We start from the raw sequence: 25,657 nt of genomic DNA on the forward strand, positions 1-25,657 counted from the left end.
TTCCAGGCCTGGCCCCTAACAGCCTGTACTCCTCGTGCTCTTTCCCCTTCTCCCAGCTGGATGTGCTTAATGACAAAGCCCTAGGGGGTGGTGGGACCTCCAACAGGAATACTCCAATAGTGTTCTTTTTCTGGTCATTAAGAATCAACAGCTGAGTCTTTTTCTGGCACAGGATAGGCACATAATATAGCAAATTTTAATGTTGCCTCCCATTAGTTAAAAGCAGCATATCTAATCTGGGAGCAACTCTGCATAACAAACTTTTCTTTCAAAGCTGGAGAACTGTATGTGGTTTGAGTACCGTGATACTGTCAAGTTAAGTTAAACAAACCATACTGAACAGTGTAACAGTGACTCTTAACAAGGTGAAAGACTCCCAAAAGAAAAAAAAAACCACAAGGGCTGAGAATAATCAGAATGAATCAGAGTACACAGGATGTTAAAAACCCAGTAGTTTATTTCAAAGTATAAATTTCAGGCTTGCTGAACAAAATCCCACTATAGTTAACACTTATACAGACAACACTCTACTGTACATTTAAAAAAGAAAAACCCCACAAAAACCTTCAAAACCTAATAAAAATAGGGCAACTTGCTACAGCCCAGTTTCTATTAGACATTAGGAAGGTCTTACATTGTCTTATTATTTACACTTTCAACTGCAATAAAGAAAAATCAGGATGCAAGTTTACTACAAAGGAATTATTTTTATATTTAATTTTGAAATGGTTGATAAAACACTAAAGCCAGGATTTCCCAAAAGGTGTTTGATTGCCCAGTTACCTTATTTACAAACAAAATTTTTTTAAAAGATCGCAATTAAATATAAATGATGGGTATTAACTGACTCTACAAATAAAAAAAAAATGAAAAACTTACTTAGCACGATAAAATAATTTGACCAGAAGACAAAGCATGTGTTTGTATCATCCTATTCCTCCCCACTGGCTGGCTCAAGGGGAATAAGTTTTAGGAATTGGATAAACCTGCCGCACTAACAAAACACCTTATAGGAATTGTTCTAATCTTTTTTTTTTTTTTTTGTCCCAAAATTTTAGAAAAGGGGAGGGGGCATCATTTGCCCAGTAAATAGTAAGGCAGGCAGAATCATACATTGGTTTTAGATAGAGTTATTTTCAATAATCTAATACTGGGACATGGTTTTTCTGGAAATTAAAATAAAACAGGCCAATGATAAAGCTAAAGTAATGAATAAATCATAAGATACTGAAATAGCCCAAGAAGGAAAGTCCCGGAAAACACCTGGAAGTGTTTGCCGTAACCTACTGTGCTAAGATCACAGTGTATGAAAGTGAGAGAGGAGGATACCAGAGGCATTATTTTGTTAATCTTGTACAGTACTGGAAAATTCGCAGAACAAGACAAAAGTGTATGCAGTATTAACACCTTGCTGCATAAATGATCATTTTGAAAATGCAAGCAAAAGAGCAAACAAAAAAAAACTACGTTAACACTTAATCCCATAGCGCAAGAGAACAGTACGGTGTGGCCCGCTAAGGAGCTCTGCTGACAGATGGTCCTAAGATTCCAAGCTCCTTGCTTTAGGTCATTTTTTTCAATTAAACCTTTCATTTACTATCTGGCAATGGGGGTCAGGAGAGTGGGGAACACCTCTCTGTGAGGCAAATGGTATCCCAATAAACACTCACTTCTCAAGGAAGAAAGCTCTACTCTTCACTTCTCTCATAAACTTCTACTGTGTTAAACAGCACACAGTTTTCTGCATATTTTAAAAAGTGAGTCCAGAGAAATAGAGGGATATAGTTACCTCATAAAGTTACCTGTTAACAACAGATGTCTTTGTATGTAATTTATAAATTTACTGGCAAGAACATAATTTTAAAATGTGAGGCTTACACTTAAAACAGGGTGAAGATTACTCTGACAAAGTGCAAAGTAGAGAGTAACAAACATCACAATTACCTTTGAATGTCATATAAACATCCTATATTTCAGGTTGAAGTATCAGAAGTTTCCAGGATTTCCAATAAGGCAATACTTACACAAGTATTGTCAGGCTAAAAAGGTAGCAAACTTGCATTCCCAAAATGGGATTATCAAGCTTGTTTATAACACTCTGTGAAAAGATACTGTGAAATAAAAAAAGGTACCATGGAGTGTGAACTGCTATTAAAAAAATCTGTAACCAGTAGCTATTTCTAGTTGAGTCCTCCATTCTCTGTCCCCAAAGAAACAAACCAAACAAAAAGAAAGCACTCCTCAACATTAAAACCTGCCCCAAATAAAAGCCTAGAGTTCTAGCCTAGCACCCATCAGTAACTCCAATATAGCTGTTGCCTATAAATCCCATGGCAGGCTAACTGAAGGAGACCATCTTATAATATCTTTTCCCTCAAATAATCACAATTTCTCTTTGTACCTTCCCTCCACCACCTGTAATAAACAGTTTTATTTTACTGTAGAAAATCTATTTTTAGGGTTACTATTTAAGTATTTTTTTTCTCTGACAGAAATGACACAATATAGGCTAAAATAATATTTTCATTCTACTGGGCTTTCTTCACCTGATTATATAATGCTATGAACACTTTAAAAAAAAAAAAAAAGGATTAGTGAATATAAATAAAAAACGTTCACCAAGGGAACCTTTCTAGGCTAGGTAAGCAAATTATTATCAAGTGACCACAAAACCGGTCAATAAAGAACAATTTTGAACGTGGGCTTTCTATTCTGTAGACAGGAATGATCTTGAACACATAATCAACACTGCAACCATTGCAGGTAAAAACATACATACATGCAGATATAAGATAGGTGCTCACACACATCTAGAAGATCATCAATTTCTCCCTTTAAAATTTTTCATTGGCATGACATTGGCAACTTCTTTACCATCATCATTAGTCCTAGAATGAGTAACGTCTACATAGTTGGTTGGCAAATACGATTAGTGGAAACTTTAATTCTCATTGTGGTCTCATTTTCTGAAAGCAAAAGGAAGATTTTGGATTTACTTTTGGCAATCTGTAGGCTTTCTTCAGCATCAATCAAACTTCACACCCAACATGACAGTACACTGACTGGTAAAAGTCTCTAAAGAGTTTCTTTACAACAAGAATGCTTCCTTATTACAAGCCATCGAAGTTGCAAACAAAGCAGCATTAATATTGAAGCCATAGCTCCCGCTTATAATTCCAGGAAAAATTAATGACTAACTTATTTAAGAAGGTAGGAGTATGAATTCAAATATGATATGGGAAGATGACTTGAAAATTTGTTTCACAAACTCCACAAATTCCTTTCCAAGTATGACCAACCACACTCTCACCCCCCAAATTACACCAGCTCTCGTGTCTTAAGCTATCGACACTCAAACACGTACCTGATACCACGTATAGCTGGCACTCATAATGAAAATCCATGACCTAAGCTGAACTTGATTAAAACTTTGAAGAAGAACAGAGATGCACAGAAGTTATATCTAATTGTTACATTAAATGACTCCAAAGGATATACTCTAAAATCCTATCCAAAGCTGACATACGGTAAATCAGACAAAACTTAGCACCATCAAAACAAAGTTAAAAGATTAAGACAGGAAGAATGATAGAAGAATAAAGAAGAAATGGAGCTTTCCCTTTGATAGTTTACTCACTGTATTTTGTGAATTTCACTATTTACTTCCTTTGAAAGAATACTATGCTTTGGGTGATAAGGTAAACTAGAATTGCTTTCATCATCTCTAAAACCTTGTGCAACACAGATACCAAAATATATTTGAAGGAAAATTTTCTTACACAACGTGGTCCAAAAATAAAAAGCATTTATATTCTTGGAAGAAAAGAGCAAGTCAAATTTTTGGAGTTAAATGTAGTGATGTCACTGATGAGACTATTTATAAAAGGCTTGGTCTAAAATTTACTTGAAGGAGATGTGCTACGTTTAGGGGAGATAAAGGAGAAATGAGGGTGAAAGGCTGTCAGGGAAGAGTAAATAATAATGGACAAATGGCCCTGTTTACTTTTGTCGTTAATCTTTAAGGCACAAAATAAATGGAAAAACCAGATTAGAAAAGAGAGGGCCCATTGCAGGTCTTTTTCATCTAACTGACAACCCAGAAGAGACAAAAGAAAAGATGAACAGATCCTTTCCTGTGTTCAAATTAACCTATTTTATACTATTTAACCATTTTGCTTTTTATTTTTTCTTTGGGTTCCATTTAGATTCAGTTTAAATCATTTATCTATGAACCTACAGATCTCTGAGAAGCAGAATCATGCCAGATACATACCTCAAATCCTTTGATCTACTTACTTCACACTGGAGAGGTAAATTTGAGAATGAAAATGGGAGATTCCACTGCAATAAACATATAAATACAGAAAAGCACAAACACCCACACATATACCCCAGCCTCAAAACTAAAGCAAGGTGCACATTTACATTTCAAAACCCTGAAGCTTGAATTGTTCAGGAAAAGATTCTGCTTTATGGGCTGAGTTTATTCTGATTATAAACCAATGTAGTGTATATACACATCTGTCCAAGAAATCTTGCACAGTGTGGATTTTACAATGGGTATCATGCACAAGATTAAAGCGAGACCCAAAAGTGGAACTTTTGAAAGAAGAAGAGATAAAGGCTCCAAGGTTTAACTGCTCTGGGAAGAAGAGATCACATCCGTTGACTGAGGATCACAGAAAGGTCCAAAACGTCCATAAATATCCTTGGCTCGTACTGCAAAGTAGTATTTGCTGCCAGATACAAACTGGGTGAGAGTGCATGCCATGGGCAAGGGAAGTGCCTTTACTTCTCCAATCTTCTTCCACTGTGAGGGCACAGTGGCACTGGGTTCCTCGTGGTAAGCATACAGATGGTAGCTGTCAACGGCGGCACAGCTTCTATCCACCTCAAGGACACTCCAGGACAGCACAATGCCGTTTTGACTCTGCACCCGGGCTAACTTCAAGTGTGGCTTCTGAGGCGGCGATGTGCTGGCGGCCTCCGGGGGCAGGCGCTGCGGCTGCGGGGCTTCTGGTAAGGGCGCCGGGTGCACAGGGCGTGAGGGGGGCTCCTAGAGGAAGAAGAGGCACGCCGGTTTATAATGGCCACAAAGAGGGCCGCTGCTGAGGGCAGAGCACAGCATCCTAGAGACCATTTAGAGGGGCTTCACCTTACACCAAGGACCCTGGGAGACACCAGACCCCATGCCATTTCTGGCAAGTTCTAGTTGATGATTTGTAACCAGTCACGCCCCGCACGATGAGAGCTAAGGTTCCTCCCACTCTACGTTCGAGGTCTAAAATACGGTTTTCCTTGGTAAACAAAAGCCCTTGCTGATGGAACATCATCTTGATAAAAACTGAAATAAGCATCTACTTCTAACAAAATAATTTATGATTTGATGATCTACACTACAGATACTTATTTTAATATAACATAACATTTTTAAGTAACGTGTGGCAGTCTATCATGTAAAATTGAGTATCAACTCTACTTTCATTTTCAAACTGTTTTTCCATATAAAGACAGCAGCGTATTCTTATAAGTAAGCACATTTAACGCTGAATGTATATTTTGTTCTTGGTCAGTTCTTGGTCAGCACGAAAAAGGTGACATTTATATTGGACTGTGAAAGACAGAATTTAGAAATGTAGAAGTCGTCATGGACCTTTCTGCCAGTAGGTAAAAGCATGAGCAAGGGCATGGGGATAGGCAAGTGAGGGGATTTATGGGCAAAAACAAGTATTAACTTTTATCTAGATATCGGGTATGTGAAGAACATACACATTTGGAAAGGTAAGTTAAGGCCAGATGACGAAAATGTATGAGGTATGACCTTGGGCTGGTTACTCAACCACTCTGTACATTAGCTGCCATACCTATAATAAAGGTATTAAATAAAAACTGAAGTTAGAACATGAAAAGATACTTTTTAAAATATCCTTTTTAATACTCAAAAATGCTCTTTTTAATTTAACCATGAGTTTAAAATGGTCTATTTCACTCTGCATGCCCCAGATGTGGACTCTTTTTATACACTGTCCACCACCACAAGCAAACTCAATAATCCTCAACCATCATTCCCTACAAACATTTGCTCACAATGGTAAGGTCTATTTTCTTCAATAAACTTCTGCTGGAGACACAGAAGACCTGTCATTTCCTTTTGATATAACCAGTTTAAAGAAAAAAGTGCCAGCTGCAATGCTATTTGACGGCTTTACAGGTGAGAATTTTGTGAAACCAGGCGTCCACGCTTACAGCATGCACTTGTGGTGGTCGGTGATGCACCGTGAGCTGAGGCCCTGCTGATCCCAGGGTTAATCCATTGTTTACAACGTATGTAGTTGCTTGAGGCACTCGAACTGTAACACCTATAAAAGAAAATTCAGTGACAAAATTAGAATTCTATTCCAAATTTGGTAGAACACTGAATTTAAACATTTAAAGTCAGTAAAGTGATGTTTTTAAAATTCAAAAGGAAAAATATTTCTCTTTTTCCTATAAGGCTATCCTCAGCTAAAGTATTATTTGAGCATGAGGACAAAGAAATTCTCACATATGCGAGCTACCAAAATAAAATCTACCTCCGTGAACTCTTCCTCAAGTAGCCACTGGAGGATATATGCTACCCACGTGAGAGAGAAAATCAAGAAAGAGGAAAACAGGAGACACAGTGAACAGGAGATCCAGCACAGGAGAGAAATAAATGCAGTCCCTACCAAAAGGACTATAACGAAAAATCCTAGAACGCTGGAACACTGGAGGTAGACACATGCAAGGCACACAGGTCAGAAAGGAGCAGTGTGACTCTAAAGACAGAAGACTTGAAGCTATCTTCACAAAGATCTCTGCTGCCTCCAGGACAGGCAAGTTATCCTTGCCTTGTGTGAATGAGGTTCCTCTTTCTTTCCATGCCCTGCTGATCAGCTGAGGATGCTCATTTCATCCAACAGAAAACTCTTCTGACATACATCAGGGCAACAAAAGCAGAAAATTTAGAAGCCACCCATGCCTCAAGCACATTCCTGCCATATATTCAGTACCGCCATGTACCCTGACTGGGGTGAGCCCAGTTTCCCAGAATTCATTCATGACACTGTTGACTGATTTCCCCAGAGAAAGCTCTTGTAAACTTGAGAAAGCTGAAGCCAGAATGTGAACCAGAGACTCTGCTTAGTTTATTTTCTCCTAGAAGCCATCACCTAATAATGGCATTACTGAAGTTTCTTTAAACAGCTGGATTTGCCCTTGCTATTAAATTTTGCAAAACTAAATATTTTTAGTGATACCTATATAGATTGCAAAACCATACAGAAAAACAGAAAGTAAGTAAGGATGATGGTTACCTCTGATGGAAAGGGAGAGGGATGCAATTAAGGGCGGGCATATAGTAGACTTTTGGATACTGATAAAGCTCTATTTCTTAGGCTGGTGGGGAGTTCATACGTGGTTCATTTTGCCATTTTTCTTTAAACTTTAAATACATCTTTTACAGAAACTTGTTTGTATGATATATTTTACTACTAAAAAAAAATATATATATATATATTTTCCATTTATATACACATACATATACATATGGAAATTACAAGTTACCTTGAACATTTTCCCATCTTTTATTTCTCAGCCACTTCCCACACCTTTAAGACTCTCTCATTGGAGGCTATCCTTTACCATCATCTCCATCTGGGCTAAGTCACAATTGATCATTCCCACTTTAACTAGGCAAGGTGTCTCTTAATAGAGTACAGACCAACATCAAATAGGGTACTGTGATAGTACAGGCCATAAATAATTAAATTGAAGACAACACCCAGAACACATATCATATAATATACAAGTCCAATTTTTCTGGTTAACTCTCCTAAGGGAAGAAAAATGAATTAATAATAGTTTTAATATGATATTTAGCACTTTTTGCTAAATCTAATGTCAATATAAGCTACTCCAACTAAGTGCTAAAGAACTACATGTAACTTGGAGCCATATACAGGAAAAGAGTCTCTTACTATTTTGGGGATTGACCTGCCGAACAGCAGGAGCCTGCATAACAGTTCCTCGCAGGGGAGCCTGAGCTGGTGGTGCGGGAAGAGTTGTATAAACCACTTGATGGTTTGCAGGAGCTCTTGGTACAGGGAGCCTCGTGGTCACCTGAGTTACTGGACGATGCGTTACATTCACGGTGGTTGGAGCTAATGAAAAGCAGAAAAATGTATTAAAAATGCAGTAAATTCTATGCTAAGTAAACAATATTAAATGATAATTAACTTTATACAAAATCTGATTTACTATAATAAAGAGAAATAGAGACAAGAGTCTCCTTTTGTAATCGTGAAAGGTAAGAATGATAGGGCCAATGAAAATTAATATTATTACAATCCAAGCTTCAGAAGAAAAGAGTACCTCAACCAGGTCCAATGCCCTTCCTACTCTAGTTTAACTAGATAAATAAGCAAGTGAAGATGAAGAAAGGGTTTAGACCTTGAGAGTATGATCTTATAGGAGTGATTTAAAAGAGTAAATTTTCCCTTCCTCAGTGTTAAATTCTTCTTAGCAGAGTGGAACTTTTGGCCCTCCAGGCCTTCTACCGATGGGTATAAATCCAAGAGAGTAACTCTGTGTTCCCACAGTTCAAAAAAACTGGCTATTATAATTGACATTTTCTTCAGATGAGCCAAACCATCTCTTACTCAAAACAATAAAACACCCATTAAAATACAGGCTTCTTCCTAAGTAGGCATTCCTCCTAATTTATGTTCCAGAGAGCATTAATGCCTTGAGTGATATTAACACATATTTATCAAAATATGAGTCCTAAATGTTCACTGACAGCATGGAAGTACAGTAATGACTTCAGGAGTTAACAGTTTCTTGTTAATAACTCTCTGAATTAGAAGTACATTTTACAAATGACCACATATTAACTATATAATAAAAATCGATAATAAATATACTTTCATATGGAAAAATGGGCTCTATAATAAATTTGTAGGTAAACACTGGATATAATAAAGATAAAGAGACTGCTTAGTCTTTACATATCCTAACTTTCAACGTGAGTCTTTCGAAAGAGGAAAAAAGTAAAGTATACAAGGAGGAATACTTATCTCTTCATCTCCTTATTCCCCATTTTCTATCTATATTGTTCATGGGTTTGCATAATGACATTTCCTTCTAAATTATCTAAATTAGGTGACTGTCATTTTAATTTATTTCACTGGATCAAATTCCATGTGAGCTCAATGTATACCTTAATGAGAAGAGTGCTTATATGAGCATTTTGCAGATAAATCTCTTAAGCAACAGGCTATTTTTTGAAGACGACAACCTGTCTTGATTGGCTTCCAAACAGATTAGGAGATACAGGCTACATCTTGAAAATGTCTGATTTATAGCTTCTTGAGAGGTAGCAGGTAAAATATTAGTGGTTATCTTCTGACAGTAGTGTTAGGCCAGTTAAAACTATTTCTAGTTAAGAATCATTTAAAACTTCTTGTTTGATCAGTCAATTATAACTTCTTGGTTATAATCAGAATGAATCATTACACTCATCCCTTCCAGAGAAACTATATTCATTTCTGCTGTTTACAGTGGCAGATGACAAAGACATATATAATTGAACTCTTCTCTATAACTATTCTGTATCAGTGCTGCTACTTAAGACTGTCCACGAAATTAAGTCATACTGCATTCAAAAACATACATTGCCTTCAAAATAACAATGAGGACTATTCTTAATTTTCTGTCTAATCTTTTTTTAAGATAGTTTATAGTTTTCATAACTTATTACTAACATAATTAGGGTTAAAATCCAGTTCACCTCAAGGGAATGAGAAGACAAGCCACAGACTGGGACAAAATATCTGCAAAAGACATATTTGATAAAGGACTATTATCCAAAACATACAAAGAACTCCTAAAACTCAACAATAAGAAAATGAACCACCCGATTAAAAAGTGGACAAAGAATCTGAACAGACACCTCACTAAAGAAGATAACAGATGGCAAACAAGCACACGAAAAGATACTCAACATAACGTGTCATTAGGGAGATGCAAATCAAATACCAATGAGATCCCACTACACCTATTAGAATGGTGAAAATCTAAAACACTGACAATCCCAAATGCTGGATGTGGAGCAAGAGTTCCTCACACTCATTGCTGGCAGAAACGCAAAATGGTACAGCCACTCTGGAAGACACTTTGGTAGTGTCTCACAAAACCAAACACATTCTTCCCGTATGATCCAGCAATCACGCTCATTGGTATTTACCTAAATGAGCTAATTTTCTGTCTAATCTTTCCACTCAATTTCATAGTCATATTTCACTGCAGGCAAAACTAAAGTTTCAGCTCAGTGATTCAGCACATTTACCTGTAGGTAGTAAGTGTATGGTTGTCTGAGATGGTCCACTTGTTGGCACCCCAGATGGCTGAAGAGGCGGTGCTGGCTGGATGGGTTGCAATGGTCGAGATATAGGCTGAGAAGAGCTCATGGTTGACACAGGAGTGTGATTTATCTTTTTAGGGTCTGTTAATTAAAAGTGAGACAGTATGATTTTTGATAGAAAAAAATTAGAAATACAAGTTTATCCTTGCCATTCAGTCACATTTACCCCTAAGAGAACAATTTCTTTGTATTTTAATTAAGTGTACTTTTGCCAATTTGAAAACCAAGTCAGGACCTTAAACAATTCACTGTTGGCTCTATCACAGATTCTAATTCACATTTAAAGAAAACACAGTTTAACTTTTTTTTTTTTTTAAATGCAAGAATCCTACTTCTAACTCAATACAACAAATTTAAGACTTCAGCAACTGCTACTTTAATACTTGAGTGTTGATGAAGAACGATGCACTTTAGATAGGAGAATTTAAGTAACACTCAGTGGTGGGGCAATGGAAAGAGACTCCAAGAGGCAGGGGTGACAGAAAGGGAACTGGCAAGAGCGTTGATAACAAACTTTGCTTACTTTACTTTTTTATCTAGAACCAGCCCTACCTGTGTCTTCTCAAAAATAACCTGTATTTATTTTTGTGCTCTAGGAAATTCCTTCCATTAAGATTTCTCTATTAAAAAAAATAGTAAAAGCAATACAGAAAATCTGAAACTTTTAAACAATAATCAGAGGGGCATGAATACAACCCTGACAAATGATGGGGCAAACCTTCCAATTTTACATCAGTTTTATACAAAAAAAAAAATTGACTTTAATGTCACATAATGAATTGTATAGCTACTTAATTTTGTTTTCCTAAAACCAACTTAACTATCTTATTCCCTAAAATGTAATTTAAAAAAATCTTTAGTTTTTAAAAAAATTTAATGTCTTTAAGGTAAAATAATTAGCACCTGATCCTATCAGATTTTCCACATGCATTATATAATTACCACCACAAAGTTTTACAAATATGTCTGTGAACAAAGTTATTCTCAAATAAGTTTGAGAAATACTTTATAGCTTGAATCATTCTTGGAGATTTACACTGTAAATTAGCATAGCAAAGGCTCGCAGAAATCTGTATTAAGGAAAAAATCCATATAATTTTAACTCAGCATTTTCCAAGCATATTTAACCATGAACTTTTATTCACAGAACACCTATTAACACTGTGGAAGAATAACTGGGAATATTGGTTAATATCTAACCAATATAATTTCTAAATATTATAACTCAGAATAATATTGAGAATTCTGGGTGTGCATGGTTTTTAACATTACTTTCATTTAACATCTACATTAAAACACACACATACACGGAAAAAACATTTAATTTAAAGTCAAAAGACCTGGGTTTAATTTGCACTCTGAATCTATCCTCAACTCTAAAATGAGCAATATAGGGTTATTGTAAGGATCAAGTGAAATAACAGATATAAAAGGAGAGGTGTTCCACAAGTCAAATATTCTCCTAGTTGCTCTGTTTTCCTTTATGCCTTGTTCATATACATTCAAGATTTGATTTCTATTTTTTAATTCTAATCTTAAAAACCCTCTTTCTAAAAAGGACACAAATAATGGGGTAGAGATCTGTGTTCACTGAATATAATGGATTAAGAGAGAAAAATGGTATCAAAGCATTCCTTAGTATGATTACTTATATTTAAGTACCTTGTGAAGCTCCACTCTCTTCATCATCCATTGTCAGATCAATGACCCCACCTGAATCGTTGCCTGTGGCTTTTCCACTCTGAAAAACAAAACATCTGCATTTTGCAAAGGAAACTCTGGCAGACATAAGGAAAATAAAATAATACTGAGGGGAAACAAGGATAATGCATAGCCTGGTTCAATTTGGACACCTAAATGGCTTTACCTGAAGAAAGACTGTTTGTCAGATAAATGACCCAAGGATACTCATGAGCTAAATATCTGCCACATAAAAAATAACTTTGAAATCTTTTCACAATAAATTCTTTTTTTTTTTTAAATTACACTGTCAATTGCATAGAGCTATTAAAGTGATGATCAAGTGTTTTAAGTGATTAAATGTAAACAATTCTTTTTTTTTTTTTTAACTTTTTCTTTTTTTTTGATGTGGACCATTTTTAAAGTCTTTGCTGAGTCTGTTACAATATTGCCTCTGTTTAACGCCTCGGTTTTTGGCCCCGAGGCATGTTGGGTCCCATCTCCCTGACGAGGGATTGAACCCACACCCCCCGCATTGGAAGGCGAAGTCTCAACCACTGGACTGTCAGGGAAGTCCCATACAATCCATTTTCTAACATTTAAATGTTGACCAATCCTACACTAAATTATCAACGTTAATTCACAAAAACACCAAAGGCAACTTTAAAGCCAGAATTAGGTTACATAAAATAATATATTTTTTTCCCCTGAAGAATGCTGTCATATGATAGGATATGATGTGCTGTAATCAACTGCCATCTAATTTGACTGAAGTCCACCCACTGTCCAAAATCATTAGAAATGTAATTTTTAAAAATTTTAACTATAAAATAGCAACAAAAAAGGAAAGCAGTACAAAACAGACCTAAAGAGCCAAGATCTTCAAGTCAAAAAGACTGAGTGCATCTTTTAGTTCCAACACATACAAGCTATGTGAATTTATGTTAAAAGGACATTTCCTCAATTTCCAAAATTTGGATATGAAGTCTATTATAAGGATTAATCCAAATATGCATACAAAGAGCTTAACACCAGGCATGATACATGGTAACTGCTTAATAAATGCTAATCATAATTATTTTATGATATATTATATCAACTCCAAATGATTAAGGCTTTCATCTACAAAACTCCAATTTTGCAAAATTAAAGAAAATAATTCTTTGATGTTAGATATTCAGGCCAAATCCAAACACAATGATGTAATTCTAAATCTTACACTTATAAACCTTTCTTTGATAATGACTTCATAGAAAATGACTTGTTTACAAACATCACAAATCTGAAAAATTCAAAATGAAAAGTTCTTAACAAACCCTTGAAGAATGTAACAGAATCCACTTGCTACAACAGATCTAAAGGTCCATTTTTCAAAATAAGGTCCACTTTTAAAATTAAGCTTTAAATTCATCAAAAATTACTAGACAAACATGCAAACACCAGTAAAGTAGAACCCAACTAAAGACAAAAGATGGTCAATAAAAATAACTCCAAGTGGAGCCAGATGTTGAATTCAGCAGACTTCAAAGCATCTGTTAAAAATATGCTCAAAGAATTACTAGAACAAATAATCCTAAAATTTATATGGAATCACAAAAAACCCAGAATTGCCAAAGCAATCCTGAGGGAAAAAAACAAAGCTGGAGGCCTAACACTCCCAACTTCAGACAATAAACAAAGCTACAGTAATCAAAACAGCATAGTATTGGCATAAAAACAGACATATGGATCAATGGATCAGAATAGAGAGCCCACAAATAAACCCACACACCTACGATCAATTAATCTTTGACAAAGGAGGCAAGAATGATACAATGGAGAAAAGACAGTCTCTTCAGTAAGTGATGTTGGGAAAGCTGGACGGCCACATGTAAATCAATGAAGATAGAACACTCCCTCACACGATACACAAAAATAAACTAAAAATAGCTTAAAGACTTAAATATAAGACATGACACCATAAAACTCCTAGACAAGAACATGGGCAAAACATTCTCTGACATAAATCATAGCAATGTTTTCTTAGGTCAGTCTCCCAAGGCAACAGAAATAAAAGCAAAAATAAACAAATAGGAGAGAGGGGCAAGATGGCGGAAGAGTAAGACGCGGAGATCACCTTCCTCCCCACAGATACATGAGAAATACATCTACACGTGGAACTGCTCCTACAGAACACCCACTGAACGCTGGCAGAAGACGTCAGACCTCCCAAAAGGCAAGAAAATCCCCACGTACTTGGGTAGGGCAAAAGGAAAAAGAAATAACAGAGACAAAAGAATAGGGACGGGACCTGCACCAGTGGGAGGGAGCTGTGAAGGAGGAAAGGTTTCCACACACTAGGAAGCCCCTTCGTGGGCAGAGACTGCGGGTAGCAGAGGGGGGAAGCTTCGGAGCCACGGAGGAGAGCGCAGCCACATTGGTGCGGAGGGCAAAGCGGAGATTCCCGCACAGAGGAGCGGTGCCGACCAGCACTCACCAGACCGAGAGGCTTGTCTGCTCCCCCGCCGGGGCGGGCGGGGGCTGGGAGCTGGGGCTCGGGCTTCGGTGCTGGCCAGGAGGGAGTCCGGGAAAAAGACTGCAGCTGCCAAAGAGGCAAGAGAATTTTTCTTGCCTCTTTGTTTCGCGGCGCGCAAGGAGGGGGATTCAGAGCGCCGCCTAAACGAGCTCCAGAGACGGGCGTGAGCCGCGGCTATCAGCGCGGATCCCACAGCAACAGGGACGCAGAGGGAAAAACGGAGAGATTCCCGCACAGAGGCTCGGCGCCGAGCAGCACTCACCAGCCCGAGAGGCTTGTCTGCTCACCCGCCGGGGCGGGCGGGGGCTGGGAGCTGAGGCGCGGGCTTCGGTCGGATCCCAGGGAGAGGACTGGGGTTGGCTGCGTGAACACAGCCTGAAGGGTCTAGCGCACCACAACTAGCCGGGAGGGTGCACGAGAAAAAGTCTGCAGCTGCCGAAGAGGCAGGAGACTTTTTCTTGCCTCTTTGTTTCGCGGCGTGCAAGGAGAGGGGATTCAGAGCGCCACTTAAACGAACTCCAGAGACGGGCGCGAGCCGCGGCTATCAGCACGGACCCCAGAGACGGGCATGAGACGCTAAGGCTGCTGCTGCCGCCACCAAACAGCCTGTGGGCGAGCACAGGTCATTCTCCACACCGCCCCTCCCAGGAGCCTGTGCAGCCCGCCACGGCCAGGCTCCCGTAATCCGGGGACAACTTCCCCGGGAGAGCGCACGGCGCGCCTCAGGCTGCTGCAACGTCACGCCGGCTTCTGCCGCCGCAGGCTCGCCCCGCCTCCTCCGTACCGCTCCCTCCCCCCGGCCTGACTGAGCCAGAGCCCCCGAATCAGCTGCTCCTTTAACCCCGTTCTGTCTGGGCGGGGAACAGACGCCCTCAGGGGACCTACATGCAGAGGCGGGTCCAAATCCAAAGCTGAACCCCGGGAGCTGTACGAACAAAGAAGACAAAGGGAAATCTCTCCCAGCAGCCTCAGAAGCAGCGGATTAAAGCTCCACAAACAACTTGATGTGCCTGCATCTGTTGAATACCTGAATAGACAACGAATCATCCCAAATTTAGGAGATGGACTTTGGGAGCAGGATATATTAACTTTTCCCCTTTTCCTTTTTTTTGTGAGTGTAGATGTGTATGCTTCTGGGTGAGATTTTGTCTGTATAGCTTTGCTCTCACCGTTAGTCCTAGGGTTAGGTCCGTCCGTTTTTTTTTTTTTTTTTTTTGGCTTAAAAATTTTTTTTTTTCCCTAATAAATGTTTTCTTAATAATTTTTTCCTTATTTTCTATTTTTAAAAAAATTTTTAATAAGTTTTTTCATATTTTTTATTTTAAAAAATTAAAAACATTTTTTTTCTTAATGAATTTTTTCTAAATAATTTTTTTCTTATTTTTAGTATAAAAAATTAATAAATCTATTTTTAAAAATTAAAAAAAAATTTTTTTCTTAATAAATTTACTCTTAATAATTTTTTTCTTATTTTTTATTATAATTGCTTTATTTTATTTTATCCTCTTTTTTTCTTTCTTTCCATTTTTTCTCCCTTTTATTCTGAGCCGTGTGGATGAAAGGCTCTTGGTGCTCCAGCCAGGTATCAGGGCTGTGCCTCTGAGGTGGGAGAGCCAACTTCAGGACACTGGTCCACAAGAGACCTCCCAGCTCCACGTAATACCAAACGGCGAAAATCTCTCACAGATCTCCATCTCAACATCAAGACCCAGCTTCACTCAACGACCAGCAAGCTACAGTGCTGGACACCCTATGCCAAACAACTAGCAAGAGAGGAACACAGCCCCATCCATTAACAGAGAGGCTGCCTAAAATCATAATAAGGCCACAGACACCCCAAAACACACCACCAGACGTGGACGAACCCACCAGAAAGACAACATCCAGCCTCATCCACCAGAACACAGGCACTAGTTCCCTCCACCAGGAAACCTACACAACCCACTGAACCAACCTTAGCCACTGGGGACAGATACCAAAAACAACGGAAACTACGAACCTGCAGCCTGTGAAAAGGAGACCCCAAACACAGTAAGATAAGCAAAATGAGAAGACAGAAAAACACACAGCAGATGAAGGAGCAGGGTCAAAACACACCAGACCTAACAAATGAAGAGGAAATAGGTAGTCTACCTGAAAAAGAATTCAGAATAATGATAGTAAGGATGATCCAAAGTCTTGGAAATAGAATAGACAAAATGCAAGAAACATTTAACAAGGACGTAGAAGAACTAAAGAGGAACCAAGAAACGATGACAAGCACAATAAATGAAATTAAAAATACTCTAGATGGGATCAATAGCAGAATAACTGAGGCAGAAGAACGGATAAGTGACCTGGAAGATAAAATGGTGGAAATAACTACTGCAGACCAGAATAAAGAAAAAAGAATGAAAAGAACTGAGGACAGTCTCAGAGACCTCTGGGACAACATTAAACGCACCAACATTCGAATTATAGGGGTCCCAGAAGAAGAAGAGAAAAAGAAAGGGACTGAGAAAATATTTGAAGAGATTATAGTTGAAAACTTCCCTAATATGGGAAAGGAAATAGTTAATCAAGTCCTGGAAGCACAGAGAGTCCCATACAGGATAAATCCAAGGAGAAACACACCAAGACACATATTAATCAAACTATCAAAAATTAAATATAAAGAAAACATATTAAAAGCAGCAAGGGAAAAACAACAGATAACACACAAGGGCATCCCCATAAGGTTAACAGCTGATCTTTCAGCAGAAACGCTGCAAGCCAGAAGGGAGTGGCAGGATATACTTAAAGTGATGAAGGAGAAAAACCTACAACCAAGCTTACTCTACCCAGCAAGGATCTCATTCAGATTTGATGGAGAAATTAAAACCTTTACAGACAAGCAAAAGCTGAGAGAGTTCAGCACCACCAAACCAGCTTTACAACAAATGCTAAAGGAACTTCTCTAGGCAAGAAACACAAGAGAAGGAAAACACCTACAATAACAAACCCAAAACATTTAAGAAAATGGGAATAGGAACATACATATCGGTAATTACCTTAAATGTAAATGGATTAAATGCTCCCACCAAAAGACACAGACTGGCTGAATGGATACAAAAACAAGACCCATATATATGCTGTCTACAAGAGACCCACTTCAGACCTAGAGACACATACAGACTGAAAGTGAGGGGATGGAAAAAGATATTCCATGCAAATGGAAATCAAAAGAAAGCTGGAGTAGCAATTCTCATATCAGACAAAATAGACTTTAAAATAAAGACAATTACAAGAGACAAAGACGGACACTATATAATGATCAAGGGATCGATCCAAGAGGAAGGTATAACAATTGTAAATATTTATGCACCCAACATAGGAGCACCTCAATACATAAGGCAAATACTAACAGCCATAAAAGGGGAAATCGACAGTAACACAATCATAGTAGGGGACTTTAACACCCCACTTTCACCAATGGACAGATCATCCAAAATGAAAATAAATAAGGAAACACAAGCTTTAAATGATACATTAAACAAGATGGACTTAATTGATATTTATAGGACATTCCACCCAAAAACAACAGAATACACATTTTTCTCAAGTGCTCATGGAACATTCTCCAGGATAGATCATATCTTGGGTCACAAATCAAGCCTTGGTAAATTTTAAAAAATTGAAATCGTATCAAGTATCTTTTCCGACCACAACGCTATGAGACTAGATATCAATTACAGGAAAAGATCTGTAAAAAATACAAACACATGGAGGCTACACAATACACTACTTAATAACGAAGTGATCACTGAAGAAATCAAAGGGGAAATCAAAAAATACCTAGAAACAAATGACAATGGAGACACGACGATCCAAAACCTATGGGATGCAGCAAAAGCAGTTCTAAGAGGGAAGTTTATAGCAATACAAGCCTACATCAAGAAACAGGAAACACCTCGAATAAACAACCTAACCTTGCACCTAAAGCAATTAGAGAAAGAAGAACAAAAAAACCCCAAAGCTAGCAGAAGGAAAGAAATCATAAAGATCAGATCAGAAATAAATGAAAAAGAAATGAAGGAAACAATAGCAAAAATCAATGAAACTAAAAGCTGGTTCTTTGAGAAGATAAACAAAATTGATAAACCATTAGCCAGACTCATCAAGAGAAAAAAGAAGAAGACTCAAATTAATAGAATTAGAAATGAAAAAGGAGAAGTAACCACTGACACTGCAGAAATACAAACGATCATAAGAGATTACTACAAGCAACTCTATGCTAATAAAATGGACAACCTGGAAGAAATGGACAGATTCTTAGAAATGCACAACCTGCCGAGACTGAACCAGGAAGAAATAGAAAATATGAACAGACCAATCACAAGCACTGAAATTGAAACTGGGATTAAAAATCTTCCAACACACAAAAGCCCAGGACCAGATGGCTTCACAGGCGAATTCTATCAAACATTTAGAGAAGAGCTAACACCTATCCTTCTCAAACTCTTCCAAAATATTGCAGAGGGAGGAACACTCCCCAACTCATTCTACGAGGCCACCATCACCCTGATACCAAAACCAGGCAAAGATGTCACAAAGAAAGAAAACTACAGGCCAATATCACTGATGAACATAGATGCAAAAATCCTCAACAAAATACTAGCAAACAGAATCCAACAGCACATTAAAAGGATCATACACCATGATCAAGTGGGGTTTATTCCAGGAATGCAAGGATTCTTCAATATACGCAAATCAATCAACGTGATACATCATATTAACAAATTGAAGGAGAAAAACCATATGATCATCTCAATAGATGCAGAGAAAGCTTTCGACAAAATTCAACACCCATTTATGATAAAAGTCCTGCAGAAAGTAGGCATAGACGGAACTTTCCTCAACATAATAAAGGCCGTATATGACAAGCCCACAGCCAACATTGTCCTCAATGGTGAAAAACTGAAACCATTTCCACTAAGATCAGGAACAAGACAAGGTTGCCCACTCTCACCACTATTATTCAACATAGTTTTGGAAGTGTTAGCCACAGCAATCAGAGACGAAAAAGAAATAAAAGGAATCCAAATCGGAAAAGAAGAAGTAAAGCTGTCATTGTTTGCAGATGACATGATACTATACATAGAGAATCCAAAAGATGCTACCAGAAAACTACTAGAGCTAATCAATGAATTTGGTAAAGTAGCAGGATACAAAATTAATGCACAGAAATCTCTTGCATTCCTGTATACTAATGATGAAAAATCTGAAAGTGAAATTAAGAAAACACTCCCGTTTACCATTGCAACAAAAAGAATAAAATACCTAGGAATAAACCTACCTAAGGAGACAAAAGACCTGTATGCAGAAAATTATAGGACACTGATGAAAGAAATTAAAGATGATACAAATAGATGGAGAGATATACCATGTTCTTGGATTGGAAGAATCAACATTGTGAAAATGACTCTGCTACCCAAAGCAATCTACAGATTCAATGCAATCCCTATCAAACTACCACTGGCATTTTTCACAGAACTAGAACAAAAAATTTCACAATTTGTATGGAAACACAAAAGACCCCGAATAGCCAAAGCAATCTTGAGAACGAAAAATGGAGCTGGAGGAATCAGGCTCCCTGACTTCAGACTATATTACAAAGCTACAGTAATCAAGACAGTTTGGTACTGGCACAAAAACAGAAATATAGATCAATGGAACAGGATAGAAAGCCCAGAGATAAGCCCACACACATATGGTCACCTTATCTTTGATAAAGGAGGCAAGCATATACAGTGGAGAAAAGACAGCCTCTTCAATAAGTGGTGCTGGGAAAATTGGACAGGTACATGTAAAAGTATGAAATTAGAACACCCCCTAACACCATACACAAAAATAAACTCAAAATGGATTAAAGACCTAAGTGTAAGGCCAGACACTATCAAACTCTTAGAGGAAAACATAGGCAGAACACTGTATGATATAAGTCACAGCAAGATCCTTTTTGACCCAGGTCCTAGAGAAATGGAAATAAAAACACAAATAAACAAATGGGACCTAATGAAACTTAAAAGCTTTTGCACAGCAAAGGAAACCATAAACCAGACCAAAAGACAACCCTCAGAATGGGAGAAAATATTTGCAAATGAAGCAACGGACAAAGGATTAATCTCCAAGATTTACAAGCAGCTCATGCAGCTCAATAACAAAAAAACAAACAACCCAATCCAAAAATGGGCAGAAGACCTAAATAGACATTTCTCCAAAGAAGAGATACAGATTGCCAACAGACACATGAAAGAATGCTCAACATCATTAATCATTAGAGAAATGCAAATCAAAACTACAATGAGGTATCATCTCACACCGGTCAGAATGGCCATCATCAAAAAATCTAGAAACAATAAATGCTGGAGAGGGTGTGGAGAAAAGGGAACACTCTTGCACTGTTGGTGGGAATGTAAACTGATACAGCCACTATGGAGAACAGTATGGAGGTTCCTTAAAAAACTAAAAATAGAACTACCATATGACCCAGCAATCTCACTACTGGGCATATACCCTGAGAAAACCATAATTCAGAAAGAGTCATGTACCAAAATATTCATTGCAGCTCTGTTTACAATAGCCAGGACATGGAAGCAACCTAGGTGTCCATCATCGGATGAATGGATAAAGAAGATGTGGCACATATATACAATGGAATATTACTCAGCCATAAAAAGAAATGAAATGGAGGTGTTTGTAATGAGGTGGATGGAGTTAGAGTCTGTCATACAGAGTGAAGTAAGTCAGAAAGAGAAAAAGAAATACAGTATGCTAACACATATATATGGAATCTAAGGAAAAAAAAAAAAAAAAAAAAAAGAGGTCATGAAGAACCTAGTGGCAAGATGGGAATAAAGACACAGACCTACTAGAGAATGGACTTGAGGATATGGAGAGGGGGAGGGGTGAGATGTGACAGGGTGAGAGAGTGTCATGGACATATATACACTACCAAATGTAAAATAGATAACTAGTGGGAAGCAGCCACATAGCACAGGGAGATCAGCTCGGTGCTTTGTGACCACCTAGAGGGGTGGAATAGGGAGGGTGGGAGGGAGGGAGATGCAAGAGGGAAGAGATATGGCAACATATGTATATGTGTAACTGATTCACTTTGTTGTAAAGCAGAAGCTAGCACACCATTGTAAAGCAATTATACTTCAATAAAGATGTTTAAAAAAAAAAAAAAAAAAAAACAAATAGGATCTAAAGAAACTCATAAGCTTTTGCACAGCAAAGGAAACCATAAACAAAACGAAAAGACAACCTTCGGACTGGGAGAAAATATCTGCAAACGATATGACTGACAAGGGCTTAATTTCCAAACTATACAAACAGCTTATACAACTCAATAACTAAAAAACCAACAACCCAATCAAGTGATGGGTAGAAGACTTAAATAGACATTTCTCCAAAGAAGACATACAGATGGCCAATAGACACATGAAAAGATGCTCAACATCGTTAATTACCAGAGAAATGCAAATCAAAACTACAATGAGGTACCACCTCAAACTGGTAAGAATGGCCATCATTGAAAAGTCTACAAACAGTAAATGCTGGAGAGGGTATGGAGAAAAGGGAACTCTCCTACACTGTTGGTGGGAATGTAAATTGGTGCAATTGCTATGGAGAAAAATAAAGAGGCTCCTTAAAAAACTGAAAACAGAGTTGCCACATGATCCGGCCATCCCATTCCTGGGCCTATATCTGGAGAAAACTCTAATTCAAAAAGATACATGCACCCCAATGTTCACAGCAGCACTATTTACAATAGCCAAGACATGGAAGCAACCTAAATGCCCACTGACAGATAACTGGATAAAGAAGATGTGGGAGATATATATATATATATATATATACACACACACACACACACACACACTCATATATACATATACATACATACATACATATAATGGAATACTACTCAGCCATAAAAAAGAATGAAATATTGCCATTTGCAGCAACTTGGATGGACCTAGAGATTATCATACTAAGGGAAGTAAGTCAGACAGAAAGACAAATATATGATATCACTTATACGTGGAATCTAAAATATGATACAAATTGACTTATTTACGAAACAGAAACAGACTCACAGACATAGAAAACAAACTTATGCTTACCAAAGGGGAAAAGGGGGGGAGGGATAAATTAGGAGTTTGGGATTAGCAGATACAAACTACTATATATAAAACAGATAAACAACAAGGTCCTACTGTATAGCACAGGGAACTATATTCAGTATCTTGCAATAACCTATAATAAAAAAGAATATATACATATGTCTAACTGAATCACTTTGCTATACACCAGAATCTAACACATCATTGTAAATCAACTATACTTCCATTTTTAAAAAATGAAAAAAATATGTCAAAGAATTAAAGGAAAATACGATATTAACAAATGTACAAATAAGAAATCTCAAAAGTAGAAAATGAAAAATACAGGAAGAAACAGAAAAATTAAGATAGAATATTAAAAAATCAACACAAAATAAAAGTAGGAAAAAAGTACTCAGAAACAAAAAAATAGATGACATATTTTTTAAATTACAGAACAGCAGACCTAAATTCAACCATATCCATGACTATACTAACTAAATGGAATGAAATTTCCTATCAAAATTAGGGATTGTCAGATGAAATAATATATCAAGAAATCAAGAAATAACTAGTCTTCTTCTCCTAGATACTCACTTTAAATACAAATACACAAACACACTAAAAAAAGCAAGCATAAAAAAACTGTTGTAATCACATTAATGTTAGACAACATATAAAGAGGTAAACCTTATAACGATAAAAGAGTCAATTTGTCTATTTCTTTTATTGTTTTCACTCATGTTTTGATGCTCTATTATAAGGTGCATATTTTTCCATAATGTATAATCTATAATAGGAAGAGAAGATCTATAATCAATGATCTAATCTACATTATATTTTTATTTACCATAACCTGACTGATAAAATTCATCTATTATCACATACTACAGGTAGTTTCCTGGTTATATTTTCTTCTTGAGAAATAAAACTGAATTATTTCAATAACTATTAACAGCAATTATAAGACAGTCATGATAGCTGGCACTATTCCCGTCAGGCTCTGTGCTAAGTGTTTTATCAATACATTCATTAACAAATTTAATCTTTACAATAATCCTGAGGTTGAGACCAGCATTAGCCATATTTTATAAGTAAGAAATCAAGGTGTTAGATAACTTATTCAAGGCTTACACATTATTAAGTGACAGGAGCCACTGTCTGACTCTAGAGCTTATTATTTCTATGCCACTAGGTGCAAATTTATATATCTTCACATTTTTTCTGCCATCAATTCTGAGAAAACTTATGTAATCAGAGACATTACACGCCTATATCTGCATTTACACATATTACAGAATTACTCAAGTTGAAACTATTAAAAAACATCTTAGTTGTGTCAAATAAGTTTTAATACTAAGAATCTATTTTATTAAAAAGTTACTTAATCATGTGTCCTTCCCCCAAATGAGACCACTCTCATTAAGTGAACACTAAGAAAATTTCAAGAAAGCAAAGATACTGGCTTTGTAGGTTTTTTGGGTTTTTTTGTTTTTTTTAAACTGAAACAAATAACAAGAACATATTTGAAATGCAATAACTAGAACATATTTGAAAGGCTAGAGTAGGGCACTTCAAAAATTGCAAGGGAAGTTATTAACACAGAAGACCTGGTTGTTCACTCCACACACATCTCTCCAAGGGGACCTGGGAGCTACAGTCAGGCTTGGTTGCCTACCAGGAACATGACCCTTAGAAAGTTTACATTAATAAATGATAATTTTCTTATGTACACCTTAAACAGTGTCATACTGGCTTATCAGGATTGATCTGCACAAACATCAAGTCTGACGATGCACACCTGGTTTCACTGTTGGGGTCCTGAGTTTTGACTGCCATGGCTGGTTACAAAGAAAGACGCAGCTGTATAGTCAGCTCAGACCCTGACGCTCAGTCAGGCTTCCCTGGGCAAAGACTATTGGCTCATGTCCCTGCAGTTAATAACCATAGAGACAGCACATCCTGTGCAAGCTGGATAGGAGAGAACATGGAAGCCTCAGCCTGACTGCACTTAATCCCACTTGATGCATATTTTTTTCCTGCTGTTTTTGCTCTCTACCTTTTGCTGTGATAAACCATAACCATGAGTATAACCTGTCACAGGTCTTATGAGTCCTTATAGCAAATCAACAAAATTGAGGCTGATCTTGAGTCCCTCAAAAAAGTAATATAAAACTACAGATGCGGCAGAAAAAGATTTCTACACTGTTTTACAACATACGATGATACTTCGAATAAATAATTTTTTTCACCATATTAAATATATTAGTAATGTACTGTATGAAATGAGATCCATGAATAAAATATGTAGTAATAACTCATTATATGGAATGTGTTAATAAATACTTATTTGGAGGACATTAGAGAAATCTTCATTCAAGGACTACAAAGAGAATATTTTACACATTTAATTATTTTCAAATTAGCTATGTCTGAACAACGATCATTTCCATACAAGCCATCCAGATTCCTTCTAATTTATAACAGCCTTAAAGTGTTCAGAAGTACAGCTAAGTAAGATTTGGCAGAGAAAAAAGAAGTTGGCAGAGTATACTTAGAAAGTTAACAGTCTAAAGAATCACAAGCTACCTGTTTCATACCAGATTCTATTTGCTACTAAGTAACATACAGGGGAAAAACCTAACGATAATTTCTTAATATATCTTCAAAAAAACAATAGTGTTACCTTAATCAAGGTATTCAGCACAACAACAAAAATTTTACTTGTAACCCAAAAGAGCCAGTAAAGCATCAATTTATAACTGGTAGCACATATATATTTCCAAAATGGTTCCTTATTATATAATAAAACTTGCATATTATATTTATTATTTAAATCCATAACTGGTACTCATTCAAAGCTGAAAATCTTGCTTTTTTTGACCAGGCATG

General features: G+C 37.1%; 1 protein-coding gene across 2 annotated transcripts in view; it reads right to left on the reverse strand.

Moving 5' to 3' along the window:
* Positions 1–453: 453 nt before the first annotated feature.
* Positions 454–25,657, reverse strand: part of ATF7IP (activating transcription factor 7 interacting protein) — a 123,918-nt gene continuing 98,714 nt past the window's right edge. For both annotated transcript variants that reach the window (XM_061205118.1, XM_061205119.1), the window contains exons 11-15: positions 12,104–12,182; positions 10,367–10,522; positions 7,998–8,180; positions 6,247–6,359; positions 454–5,056 (exon numbers count right to left, since the gene is read on the reverse strand). In XM_061205118.1, the coding sequence (XP_061061101.1) occupies positions 4,634–5,056; positions 6,247–6,359; positions 7,998–8,180; positions 10,367–10,522; positions 12,104–12,182 (954 nt within the window). In that variant the 3' untranslated portion in view covers positions 454–4,633. The remainder of the gene's footprint in view (positions 5,057–6,246; positions 6,360–7,997; positions 8,181–10,366; positions 10,523–12,103; positions 12,183–25,657) is intronic.

This window comes from Eubalaena glacialis, chromosome 11, assembly GCF_028564815.1.
Source record: "Eubalaena glacialis isolate mEubGla1 chromosome 11, mEubGla1.1.hap2.+ XY, whole genome shotgun sequence".
NCBI classification, from domain to species: Eukaryota; Metazoa; Chordata; class Mammalia; order Artiodactyla; family Balaenidae; genus Eubalaena; species Eubalaena glacialis.